This window comes from Polypterus senegalus, chromosome 3, assembly GCF_016835505.1.
Source record: "Polypterus senegalus isolate Bchr_013 chromosome 3, ASM1683550v1, whole genome shotgun sequence".
Lineage (NCBI taxonomy): Eukaryota > Metazoa > Chordata > Cladistia > Polypteriformes > Polypteridae > Polypterus > Polypterus senegalus.
The window spans coordinates 238988962-239003728 of NC_053156.1; the positions used below are offsets into that span (position 1 = coordinate 238988962).

General features: G+C 34.2%; 1 protein-coding gene across 15 annotated transcripts in view; it reads right to left on the bottom strand.

The window, feature by feature from the left end:
* LOC120526013 (myelin transcription factor 1-like protein) overlaps positions 1-14767 on the bottom strand; it is a 614625-nt gene that overhangs the window by 242482 nt on the left and 357376 nt on the right. For all 15 annotated transcript variants that reach the window (XM_039748823.1, XM_039748819.1, XM_039748831.1 and 12 more), the window contains one exon: positions 4929-5323. In XM_039748823.1, the coding sequence (XP_039604757.1) occupies positions 4929-5323 (395 nt within the window). The remainder of the gene's footprint in view (positions 1-4928; positions 5324-14767) is intronic.

A 14767-nucleotide genomic window follows, 5' to 3' on the forward strand; every position in this document is an offset into this window, starting at 1 on the left:
GTGACAGAGAAGTATGTAAGAGTTGTACAGGATATGTATGAGGGAAGTGTGACAGTGGTGAGGTCTGCAATAGGAGTGACAGATGCATTCAATGTGGAGGTGGGATTACATGAGGGATCGGGTCTGAGCCCTTTCTTATTTGTAATGTTGATGGACAGGATGAAAGACAAGATTAGACAGGAGTCCCTGATGACTGATGACATTGTGATCTGTAGTGAGAGTAGGGGGCAGGTCGAGGAAACACTGGAGAGGTGGAGATATGCTCTAGAGAGGAAAGGATCAAAGGTCAGTAGGAATAAGACAGAATACATGTGTGTGAATGAAAGGGAGGTCAGTGGAATGGTGAGGATGCAGGGAGTAGAGTTGGTAAAGATGGATGAGTTTAAATACTTGGGATCAACAGTACAGAGCAACAGGGATTGTGGAAGAGAAGTGAAAAAGAGAGTGCAAGCAGGGTGGAATGGGTGGAGAAGAGTTTCAGGAGTAATTTGTGACAGCAAGTGTTAAAGGCAAGGACTACAGGACGGTAGTGAGACAAGCTATGTTATATAAGCTGGAGACGGTGACACTGACCAGAAAGCAAGAGACAGAGCTGGAGGTCGCAGAGTTAAAGATGCTAAGATTTGCATTGGGTGTGAGGGTGTGACGAGGATGGACAGGAGTAGAAATGAGAACATTAGAGGATCAACTCAGGTTGGACTGTTGGGAGATAAAGTCAGAGAGGCGAGATTGCGTTGATTTGGACAAGTGCAGAGGAGAGATCCTAGGTATATTGGGAAAAGGATGCTAAGGACAGAGCTGCCAGGCAGCAGGAAAACAGGAAGGCCTAAGTGAAGGTTTATGGATGTGGTGACAGAGGACATGCAGGTGATGGGTATAATAGAGCAAGATGCATACAGTACTAAGTAGTTTGAAAACTATATTACTTGAAACCATGCAAAAAGTATCTGAATCTGAATTGCATTAATATTGAGTTTAAAGAGGGAGGTGCCACAACTGCCTTGATGTTGCATTTGCAAAATAGCCTAAAAACTCACCCTACCAAATCTATATTTTTATCCCTACTAAACGGTTTTAAAATTAGCCCAATTTCCTGGAAGAACCACATATCTAGTAACCCAGATTTTGACATCTAGCCTTCACCTACATGGGCCTACAAAAATTACAATACGTAAATAATTCAATCTTAACAGTAAGTTGGGGGACTGGATTTTCATTGGGTGGTGCATGATTACAATACAAATGAAGCTTACATTATTTTCAGTTCCTAACAGAATACAGCAAACAGAACTTCATTATGGATAATGCCAACACTGCAGGATTGCACTGTAACAAGCCAAACACAGGCTGGATCATTCACACAAATGAAAGTTGGTACTGGTAGTTTTTGCTTTTCCAATATTTGTTCAAAGTTCATTTATAATTGTATTGCCTCTATTGGATGAGTTCCTGACTAGTGCATTCGTTACCAAAGACTTGTACAAAGCATTTTGAGATGCCTTCTTTGGGTGTATTTTTAACACTGTTTGGCGAAACTCAACATCAGTTGTTGTGATACTGAAGATACTGCTGCACAAGAAATACTCTTTGGGTTCACACTATTTTTTGTATTAATGTAGTTAATCTTACACATTTTCTAACCACTTCAAAGACTAATGAAAGTATTTAAAAAAATAAATATACTAATGTAAGCTAAATTTCAATTATATTTTTGAATCAATTAAATAAATTAACTATGTTAATTTGAGCATGCCTATGTCTATATTTATTTTAAAAATGATAATAGTAAGAAGTTATCTTAAAGTTTTTTTATTTGTGTATTTGAACAAAGCTCATTAAGATTATATATATGGGCATGAAAATTTCCCAAATGTATTATATATGGTAGTTATATAACATTAGCATGGTGAGACCTTATGTTACCATTTACAGTAAGTATTTGAGGTAACTGTGGCTTATAGGTCACGTCACACTGTGTGTAACAGAGTTCAGTCAACATTTCTTTTCTAGTTTTGGATAATTTTCTAGTATTGGACATTCACCCAGTGAATCAAGTTCACTTCATTTGCTTCTTGCAGAAGTTACGATTAGAACAAAGGAGATATTTTCAAGCTTCCGTGATGATTGTCCCACTTAACTACTTGTATAGGAGGGAAGTCTTCCTTCTCTTCACTTTAGCCACTCATTGTATACCTGATACAAAAAACAGAAGTCAAAGTCCAACCATAATTACCCTCCACACCACACCCCAATTAATTTTAATTAACACGTAAGATAAAATGGGAATAGTGACTCCCATTCAAGCACTTGCCTCTTGGCAAATACACATTAATACTATTTTAATATAAAACAACCCCAGCCAAAACATTTAATGTTTGACCCTAGGGATCTGCACTTGTAATCAGAAGGTTGCCGGTTCAAATCCTGTAAATGTGCCCGTTCAAAAATGCGACGTTTAATTTTTGTTTTTTTAATATCTTCCTGCCTCTTCCAAACTCGTCCCAGTTTCTCAGGCACATCAAAGTTTGTTGCAGCAGCACAGTTACCAATTTCTTTCACTACTTAAATGACGTTTAATTTAAAACCAGCTTCATATTTTCTTCTGATCGAACGCTCCATGTTACGATAATGGTGTATGAGGGTGTGAGATACAAAAAACACAAATCAGTGCAAACGTTGCTTCAGAATAGTTTGGGTATTACTGTGTGGTCATGTAGGTACAATACATAGAAAAAAAGCAGTGTGCTCCGTAGATACTCTTTCAGGTGGGTGTTAGCATATCATAATCTCTTGGACCAATAGCGTGAGTTTTCCACATTCGACTTATACGACCGACATTATAAAATACCAGAAATTATACGTTAAAATCAACTTATCCGTGGGAGAACATATCCGCGAGTATATATGGTATATTAAAGTAAAAAGAATGATTTGCGAATTTATGTTAATGCAACAAAGATGTATCCACTCTCAGATACCATGACATGATGCCTTCCTTAACAACTGAGCAGTGTGTCCTAGCAATTCACCACCAAATTGCTGAGCTCTAAAATGGCAGTGACGCACTTAATAAAAAATGAATGTTTCTTAGACTACAGAATTAAAACAAAAACACACATATGCTCACGTTCTTTAAAAAATAAGCTTTAAAAATTTTTTACAACAAATGAACTGAAAAAAATGTATCTAAAACAAAAAAAAGTTCAGTGAGATGTTTGACGCTTACCAATTTTTACCACAATGGAGCAATAACGTTTTGTATGTTTTGTTATTTTGATTATTTTTCCATTAAAATTTAGTCAATTTCTCCATAAACTGAGTTATATAAGCAAGCATACAAGTTACATGATAGTACAGCAAATATTAGCAACACTTATTTGCAGAACACCATAAGTTGATTACTGTAATACAATGGCTTCTGATTTTTTGTCTAGCATTTGCAGATATAAGTAGATATGATGTTTGCACTAATTGTCCAACTCATGGCAAATACTAATAGTAAACCACAGCCACTATAATATATATATTATTTAAGTTTGAACAGTTTTCCCTTCAATTCCTGAATTGCCACGATCAGTTTCATCTAGCATATGATCATATGAGAACTATTGGTATTGGGTACTAGGTACCCAGTGAGGCACCAGTTTAACTATGTCTATGAACAGAAGTGACACACATATGTTTAATTAAATAGCATTACGTAATTCTATAATGTGTACTAATTATAAACAAAAATTAGATTATATGCTTGTGACAGTTTTTAAGTATTTGTAATATCAACTGGTTTAGAAAACCAAATAAAGAGTAAAGGATGATTTTGACAAAATTTACAAATAAAACAGTAAATAGCTGTATATTTGTTTTTAATGTTAGAAATCAATTTATATATATGTATATATATATGTGTGTGTGTGTGTGTGGGTATAAAATATATAATATTATATCTATATATAAAAAAGAAAGATCTTTTAACTATGGCAAAAATCATAAAAATTAAAGGCATTGCTAAAATGTTAATTTTCTACTCTCAATCAGGAAAAACTTTGGCAGCAGCCTGTCTTGTATTTAATCAGAGGAGACAGGCATATGCCAATCCCCTGTTCAGTTGCTACATTGGCTCCCTGTTGCAGCACAGATTCAAATCCCTGATGCTTGCCTACAGAGTAGTCAGCGGGTCAGCACCTGTGTATATGGAGACACTGGTGAGGTGCTATGCTCCTTCTCACCCACTCAGGTCAGCCAGTGAACAGCGTGTGGTGATGCTACCTCTGTGTGGTATCAAGTCTCAGTCCAGACTCTTTCCCTGTGTGGTTCCCAGTTCGTGGAACAGGCTTCCCACCTCCATCTGCACTGCTGACTCCCTAAATATATTTAAGAAGCAATCCATCTATTGTGCGAATATCTGTCTAATTGATTAAAGGAAAAAATATGCCTTGTGATCAATTATTGTTAGTTATTTGTTAATTTTAATTTCCTTATCGATTATAATCTATTATTGTAAATGATTAGTTATTACATCTGTTCACTTATGGCAATCAACTTTTGTTACCTATCCTATTATACTTGCTGAATAAACAGGCCCTAGCCTAATGTTACTTGATTATGTTTACCTCTGTTGTAAGTCACTTTGGACAAAATCATCTGCTGAGGAAATACTGTACATAGAAATGTAATGTAAATGTTTATTGTTAATCAATGTAAATATTAGAAGTATACAATTACAAAAGCTCCTTTTACAAACTGCACACTATAAAATGAAGTAGTGTAGAAAAACAGACACATATTATAATGTATTTTTATGTCATTTCATATTTCTTAATTAGCTATTAAATGTGTGAAAATTATTCCATAAAAACATTGCAATGCATGTATAGAACACCCTTTCCAATATGTCTCGCTACAAATTAAGAAAATTATAATTAAATCACCTTGTTCATGACACTGATCTTCATCCTCATCCTCTTCCTCATCATCTTCATCCTCATCTTCCTCCTCATCCTCCTCACATTCCTCACCATCTTCCTCTTCATCTACCACTTCCTCATCCTCTTCTTCATCCTCTTCCTCTTCATCAACTCTGTCTACTTCTTCCTCCTCAACCTGCTCCTCATTGTCTTCTGAATATTCTTCATCCTCCTCCTCTTCATCATCATCATCTTCATCCTCCTCTTTGTCATCTAAATCCTCTGTTCCATCAGTTTCATAGCAGCCATCCACCGACGAGTTGTCTGTTCTTGCCAACGGCATCTTCCTCTTGGCAGCAGGCTCCTGTGATTGCCTGTCCTGTGTTTTTCTCTTTTTTGCCAGAGGACAGCCATAGACGCTGCATTACAAAAATATTCATTAAAATTTAAGAAGTAAATACATTTTAAACATAATGGATAACAGGCTGTACAAGACATAATATCATAAAATAAATCCACTGAATCACAATATGACAGTAAAAACAATCTCTGTGTGACCTTCTTGCATAACAGCATTTAAATGGAAGAAACAAAATATAAGAAAATGTAAAATTACATTTGACACATTGTCTGAATATAGAATTGTTTGGTTTTGCAGTGATTAAAAAAAAAGCTAAAAGCACAATGTGATTTTAATTGATTCAAACCATGGAAAAATTAATATATCCAATAACCTGTATATATAGCACCCATTCTAAATCCACGAAAAAAAAAAAACATGGAAAAAAGACAATACCAGATGTGCTTTGTAAGTAAATCAGGTTCATTTTCACAGTCTGTGTCAGTGACACCATGATATGTTTCACACGGTTAGTTTGAAGTTATTCAGCTGTGAAATGTTTTAGACTCTGATCCTTACAGGGTAACAATGTTTATTCTTTTTCACTCAAAGAAAGAGAGGACCTAATTTGTACAAATAAATGGAATTAGGTCTTATGACTGGATCTGCAAAATGGAAGCAATTCTTTTTCTTCACACTGCATGAAATGTCTACGTATTTTAAGGAACATAAGTATATTTCTAATGGTTGTACTTCACAGCTGTTGCTTAAAACACATTCAGAAATTGTTTGGGACAGATACAATTATGAGGCCTATTTTCAGTTAAAATATACTGTTTTAACTTTGCTTTGACAGCATATGTACTTAGTCACTTCAACTTTTCCTACATTTTAAATTTATCAAGCATAACCATATAAACACATCAACAGTTAGGATGAATATGAGAAGTAGGAAAAAATGTGTTAGCAGTCCAATTCAACCAACAGAAACCTTAGAAAAATCATATTGAGACCGAGCTAAAGGCAGTCTGATAAAAATAAAAAGTGACTTCTTTAGATCATTACCGTCTCATGTAGCCTTCTAACTTATTGTTCATGTTGTACATGTTGACCACAAAATAATAATTCTGTAGATTATGTCTACAGCTCTGGTTTTCCCCCATTTTACACATTACAATAACTACATTGCTGTAAACTGAAGTAAATGCACCAGCTGGAAGTGTTAACTTAGCTGGTTCATAAAAATGAACTCTCTAACAGGTTTTGCACAAGGGCCCTGGAGCATTTGAAGTATGTATGTACATATATATATATTAGCCATCCCCGTGGCTCTGCCCACGTAGTAGTGAAACAGGACAGACTTTAAAAATCAATAAACAAACAGTATTGCTAGCTAAGCTGAGGCAAGTTCCACTCCAAAACATGGCCAGAGGTATAGCGATTTGAATGGAGGTTGGTGCGTGAGTTAGGAGGGCACTGCCCAGCTCCCCACTCATGATGTCCCCTCGGCCCGCAGCCTCTATCTCGGATTAGCGAGAATAAATCATTCCTGTAAGCGAACTATGATAAAAAGCGGGCTGAGAGAAGTTGCAAAATCAACCAGAATGTTCAAGCAAATTATAGAAAAAAATCCGAACTAAATCCGTTAAGTAGTTCTCTCATGTAAAGCGGAGAGACAGGCAGATGTACTTTGGATTATATATATACTAGCAGAATACCCGCGCTTCGCAGCGGAGAAGTAGTGTGTTAAAGAAGTTATGAAAAAGAAAAGCAAACATTTTAAAAATAACGTAAGATGACTGTTAATGTAATTGTTTTGTCATTGATATGAGTGTTGTTGTCATATCTATCTATTTATATTATATATATATATATATATATATATAGCAAAATACCTGCGATTGGCAGCGGAGAAGTAAAAAGAAAAACATTTTAATAATAACGTAACATGATTGACAATGTAATTGTTTTGTCATTGTCATGAGTGTTGCTATATATATATATATATATATATATATATACACATCTATACACATATATATATACAGTTATATATATACATATACACACATACATATATACATATACATATACACACACACATATATACATACTGTATATACAACATATACAAATCTACATATATATATATATCTACATATATATATATTAGGGGTGGGACTCGATTAAAAAAATTAATCCAATTAATTAGAGGCTGTGTAAGAATTAATCTTGATTAATCGTATGTAATCGCACACGTAAATTTGCCCCAAATCGCAAATGTTTTTTTTTAATTTAAAACGGTTTTAGTAGGCTGACAGAATCAAATAATAGACATGGACATGAATATTGTAAACTGAAGCTGTTTTAATTTCTGAAAAAAGCTTTTAAACTGCATTTGAATTCAAAACAGAAACAAAAATATCATCCCTGGTTAAAATTGGGCAGACTTAAAAATAAAGTGGTAGTTTAAGTACTTTAAGTACATTTTCAGAATAGTATTGTCTTTAAATAATAATAACCAAAATTTCAACATAAAGTGCAGTTTTTCTTCTTAAAAAAATAAGTCAGAAACATAAAAGGTAATTTGACCAACTTAATCTTTAAACTCTGAGTAACATTAGCCAAAATTATTTTGTACATTAGGCTAAAACAGTGTGATCATTGAACATTTTGTAATTAGATGTAATCAGAATTACTAGCGGTCACGGAAGTCCAATGATCCCCAGTAAGAGCCACAAAGTCCGCTTTCTGTAATGCATGTAATTTTGCTTGCTTTTCAGTGTGCACAAAACCATGCTTTTATCAAGGCTTCGCTCGGGTAGTCGAAATGATCAGTCGTAGGAACGCGCTTTATTCCGACTCTAACATTTTGTAGCTGTGATGTGTGCATCAGTATAATGGATGTACCAGGAAATCATGCATTGACAAAAGTTCCCGTTTGCTTGGAATTGAAAGTGTGATTAAATGCGTTATTTTTAACGCTATGGAGTACATGCATCGAAGCTTCTCAGCTGTGCTTGTGCTAAGAAAGGAAAATTTTTTAAAATAACGTAACATGATTCTGCGTTAACCTAATATTTTTCATACATCCCAAACCAAGGAGATGCGAAGGTAAAATGAATCGGTAGCGCGTACATAGTCAGTACACCCTCTCGAATCGAACCTCGAATGTCGGCGTTAGAGGCAAAGACTCTACAATTAGCCACAGCGTGTGGCTTGTCTATGCTAAAGTATGTATTGTAGATCGGGGTATATATATACATTTATATATATACCCGTGTACCGCAGTGGAGAAGTAGAAGTTATGAAAAAGAAAAGGGAACATTTTAAAAATAACGTAACATGATTGTCAATATACAGTAATTGTTTTGTGAGTGTTATTGAATGTTGCTGTCATCAAGGATTTGATTATCATTATTTCTTTCAATCAGGCTCGTATTTGTAGGATGTGTTCAAGTTACATTCCCTGTTTGTCAATCGTTGTAAAGATAAGAGGTTTCATTCATCGATTAGTTCCTTACTGCATCAATAAACAGCTCGTCTTCCTTTTATCTGTGATGTGACAAACTGCATGCACGGGTTTTTTTTACACTGTCTTTCTTTAGCAGGACATTCACTTTTCCACCGTGTGCTTTGTTTCCGCAGTAGCTGCACTTATGAATATGATTGTATGTATAAGACGCCTCATATTTTTTGCTGCCTTCTCAATTGTGTAATTCGGTTTTTGTTCAGCACTCTTTGGAACTGTTGCTTTTTGTCTGCGCATTGCGTCAGTTCACGTGAGCCGCTTGGTGTTCTTGCATCGAAGGTTCCCAGCTGTACTGGTGCCATCTCGTAATGTCAGCTAAGACCCGCACTTAAAAGTTTCTCTCGCAGTTTCAATGAGTTTGTGCCAAACACCACCCTGACCATCTCATCTTCCTCTGCATAAGCACAGTCCTTCACCGTGAACATTTACCGGCAGTGTTTGTATTGGATTGCCGCTGATGGACGGCCTTATATGGGCAGGCACTAAATTACAAACGCTAGTGGCAGCCTGTCTATGAACTTAATTTAATATAAACTTACGGTTCACGCGTGCTTTGTTTCCGCAGTAGCTGTACTTATGAATATGCTTGTATGCATCATTTGCTTCATAATGTTTTTCTGCCTTCTCAATTGTGAAATGGCGCTTTGTGCTGATCGCTGTTTGGAGTTCTTCCTTGTTATCTACGCACTTACGTAGGAGGCGTGATGATGTCACACGAAACTCCGCCCCCCGAGGCCATCTCCAACTCAAGACTCCATTACATTATATGGAGAAAAATAGCTTCCAGTTATGACCCTTATGCGTAGAATTTCGAAATGAAACCTGCCCAACTTTTGTAAGTAAGCTGTAAGGAATAAGCCTGCCAAATTTCAGCCTTCTACCTACACGGGAAGTTGGAGAATTAGTGATGAGTCAGTCAGTGAGTGAGTGAGGGCTTTGCCTTTTATTAGTATATATATATATATATATATATATATATATATATATATATATATATATATATATATATATATATATAGTGGCAAAGGCTTTTTAACCATTTTAACGGCGACCATTGAAGGTGGCTGAGAATTGCAGCTGGAAGAAATGCTGCCGTACATTTTTCACTGCTAAATGTTCTATGGCACTCTGACTGTTCTTTAGGATAGTCAACCTTATTAGATACCCTATTAGACTGACATTAAAAAGCAAATAAGATCACTTTGAGCCTGGCTATCTAAATATTACAGGTTAAGAGTTCGTAGCAACAAAAGGGTATCAATAAAAAACAAAACAGAATGCATTCATCCAGTGACACAAAAAGATGTACTCTGCATCAACAGCTTTCCTTAAAGAGGCATAGGTGTGTGCTCATTTCTTTTATGTCAAGTAACACATTATTATTACTGCCATGGAAAAAAAGTTACACTTTGCTTTTACTTTTTGATTGCATTTTAGATTCCAGTTACTTTTGTTAGCTGTAGTGGTGTAATCAATAAATTAACTGTCTGAAATACCTGTATTTCCTTTGTTGGCTAAAGATCTAATCAGATTGAATTTGTTTAGATTTTAGAAGACTGTATGTCACAAAGTTAAGTCTGCTTGTTTTGCTAAGAACTAATAGTGTTTGTGATCAAACATCTGAGGATCATATTAAAAATATTAAAAAGGCAATAATTATATTGATTTTCTTTAAATAAATAAGATGGTGCTGTGCTCTGGTCTTTTACATGTTATATAAACTAACATTTCTTTCACAGTGTTACTGCTAAGGCATACATTTCCTTTTTAAATTAGAAGTTACTATTTTCTGACTGTAAATTTGCTTTAAAAAAACACTAGAATACTATATATACAGAGATCAGAACCTTTAAATATCAGCTGTACAGCAATAATGATATCTCTTTTGATAACTTATGTTTTAGCTTCTATTGATACAAAACAAAGATAAAAAGTAGTAATTTAAAAAAATACACTGTACTGCGCGTGCACCTGTTTGACAAAACCAAGCTAGTTGACAAAACTACAGGTATATGTTATCAGTGACATCTTGTACACTAGCAGCCTGCAAATGACCATTCACTGCCTGGATTTTGCACACAGTTACATGATATTGTGAATTTTATTTTCAAAGGACCTGTATTTGACACAGGATGCAGGTAAATTATTTTCGTTAAAACTTAATTAACTAACAGACTGTTCTGATTGTTTCTACTGGGATTTACAACCCTTCCTGCATACCTCTTTATTTTGAGTTAGAATTTCATTTTTGACACAACAGTGCTGAAAAATTACTATTAGCATGTATACAACAAAGAAATGCTAGCCTCTGTCAATCATCAAAATAAGAAAACCTATGAGGTAACATCTAGCATATTTTTACTAACTCACACTAACTTAAACTAATACAAATGATTTTCATTTCATGAGCTATAGTCCTCACTTAAACCTGCATGCCCCATGATCCTGTGTGGGGATCCTGCTGTTTCAGAAATGGTGTCTTGGACATGGATGCATATTACCTTGTGTCAAATGCTGCTCCTGTTTTGTTTTTGTGTACTACATTGACTATGATGTAACAATTACAAATAGTTCCAGCAATATTTGAACAAGTATTTTTTTTACCCACCCATCCATTTTCTGGAACCATTTTCATCCAATCCAAGGTGTCACATAGCAGAACCTTACTTCAGCAGCATCAAGCAGCACAGCAAGCTCCATTCTATTGCTGGGTGCACATAACCCTATACCCTATCACCCTAAATTCACCCCCATGCCTCAACCTTCTATGATACTACAATGTAAGTCATGAGCTGAAGTTAAATATTTCGGCAAGCATTTACATCAACATTGAGAGTTATAAGCAAGCCAATGTCCATTTAAAGGAGTACATATTGGTGTCTGTGTGACAATGGAAGGAAAACCCACAGAGAACAAGCAAACACCACACAGAGAACAACCAGAACCGAAATTCAACTGGAGAAGGGACAACCACTGTTCTTTTTATTTTCTAAAATATCTGCAGTGTAACTGATTTGCAGCCATGCAAAACAAAAAGAAAACAAAAAGATAATACTTTAATCAGTTTTTCAACCATCTGCATGCATTGTGTTATATTAGTCTATTACCCATAACTACTATTAGGAATGTCAAAATGCTTCCAAAACAATCACTTGAGATATATTTTAACTGCTTGGCAACAAAATTTCATATTAATATTACTATCAAAAAGTATTGAATTATTGAATCAGTTTTTCAGCAAGTGGTGTTCTTACTACTGTACAGTACTTATTAGAAAAGTGTAAAACATACAGTAACATTTTATTAAGTTCACAATATAAACTTTACGATGTTATATCAAGCACATTAAAACCATTACCCAGATTATTGTAAATTACTAGTTTAAAGACTTTGATAGATGAAATATTTATGAAGATGATGACATTCAGTGGTGTAAATTTTCACAGAGCATGTGGGTAATGTTTTACTACTGTCTAGTTATATATTTTATGATTTTACCTTTTAATGTGCCTTTGAATGTCTTAAGAAAGCACAATTCAATAATCTAGTGTCAATTTTAACTCCAGCAAAATAAAAAAGAGTGTTACATTGAAATATATTACAAAACTGAATTGAATTACTTATATTCTCCAAAACATGTAAAAAATGTATTAGCAGTCTTAGAGTTTTCACCCCAGTATTGATTATGACACTATTTATTTAAACTGTATAACAACAGAGTTGGGGTAGTTTCTCAAAGAAAACAATCAATTAGAAATTATTAATTACTTGGCACAAATTGTAATGAGATTACTTTATTAATTACTTCCTGAAAAAAGTAAACACATTATTAATTGCACTATTTTTATGTTACTCTCTATGTCCATGCAAATACAGTATGTGTCATTTTAAAAATACTAGAATAACATCCAGTATCCTTTCAGTACTTCAATAAAAAGAAAAAAACAATAACAATGAACGTGATTTCATTATTTAAATAACTAAATGACTTAGACATGTGTTATTTCATTTATATAAAGTTGACAGTATATGCCTCCAATTCTTCAAGAAATCTTGATAATTAAAAATAAATGTGACTTATCTATCAAAATTTTTGCAAGTGTGCAATCGGTAAACAGTAAAATCATTGCTAGTGTAGCTGCCAGCATTCACTAAAAATTAAGGTAAAGATTTAGTTACCTTACTTAGTTCGACAGATTGCTCTATTTTCTCTGAAACTTTGAAGAGAATTAATGAAGAAATTAAACTCCATGTTGGGATGTGCCAGTACATTTTATGAAACATGATGCATACAGCTTTTTCATTTAATTAGATGTTCAAGACATTTTTGCCTAGCAAAAAGTTCACATTTGGAATTTGGCTGAATGACTAAAATAAATGAATTCTTTGATCTTATATGTGACACTGTTTTTGTTATTCTCTTGGTTATATTGCAGCGAAACAGGTGCATGGGTGATATGTTACTGTGCATTGTGGGGCATGGATGCCATCTTTAGAGGATTGAATTAGTTTACTTATAACAACGAACGCTAGTTGTAGTGAGGAACTGCACTACTCTTGTAATGAATAACTTAATTCATGTATATATTGCCATTATGCACTACGGTATATCATTGCTAGTTTAAAAGTTAAAAATCATTGGACACACACAAACCGTTAATTACTGGCGGAGTGCAAGATCGCCACCTACATTATTATACTAGGTAGTTTAAACTAGGGAAAATGTACAATGGTTAATGGACTCATTGAACATAATGTTGAATCAACTTTTGGTATTTGCAAAACTAGATTTTGACACTGTTTTCATTCATTTATTCATGTATATATTTTCAGTTCAGTTTATTTATATGCCCTCTTTAAAAACATTGATTTCAGTAATAAAAGGATTTTTCATTCAATTTCAATTTCAATAAAAAAAAAAAAAATTGAAACAGATTTAATTTGGACCTTATGCAATGCTACAAAAATAGGCAAAAATAAACACAAAAAGGTACTTGATATTTAGATTTTGGCCTGGTGTTTTCGGAAATTCAGTTTTAGTTTCAGCCCTAGAATTTCAATTTTGGTGTATCAGTAGTTTAAACAGTAGTTGTGCTTATTTAAGTAGCAGATTTTTTTAACTTATGACTGAAAATATTACTAGGGATTAAAATATTTTACAGGTTTGTTAAAAATTATAATTTCCTGATCAAAATTCTTTGGACATGTTTTTGATATTTTGTGTTATTCGATGCATAGATTAATTCTTATTCAGGGGATGCTACATATTGTATTATTTTATAGTCAAAAATTGCTTGACAATCTAAATCAGCAAAATAAGTTGATTAAGAAATTGCACTAAAAATTATATGTGTAACGTGCAAAGGCAATAGTGAAGAGTATTTGGAACTGAGTCTCTAACTTGATGAGAGTTGAATGATGAGCATGGAAAGGTTATTCTGAAAATCTCTGTGGAAATCATAAAGTACAATCCAAAGATGTTACTGACAATGATCCTAATCACCGATTTAAGTTTCCTAAGTGGCTTCAGAACAAGGCAGCTGAGGATGCCTACTTCATCAACCTGATTATTAGGTCTGATTGAGCAACCTATATGCTCAGTGGTACTCAGGCCCTGAGTACCCTCATCTCCAGAGAATCCAAATATTCATGTAGAAAAACTAATACATTAGCCAGGAGTTGCAATTTTCTATTTTTTGTGCTCACTTGGTATTACAGGACCATTTTATTTAAAAAAAAAGACTACTGTTGCAGGTTTTCTCATCTTGTGGTAGGTACTCATTTAATATTTGTCCATTAGACATAGAAAGATGAAATTCTTCATTGCCAGTAAAACAGGGTGCATTCTAATTTCAAAACAGATGATGGAGCCTTTTTGATGATGGCTTTTAAACTGGTGCAAAGGACAAAAACTTTGTCTTGAGAAATGCACAAATTCATTGTGTCAAACTTTTACTAAGGAGGTTAGATACACAGTAATAGTTTTTGTTA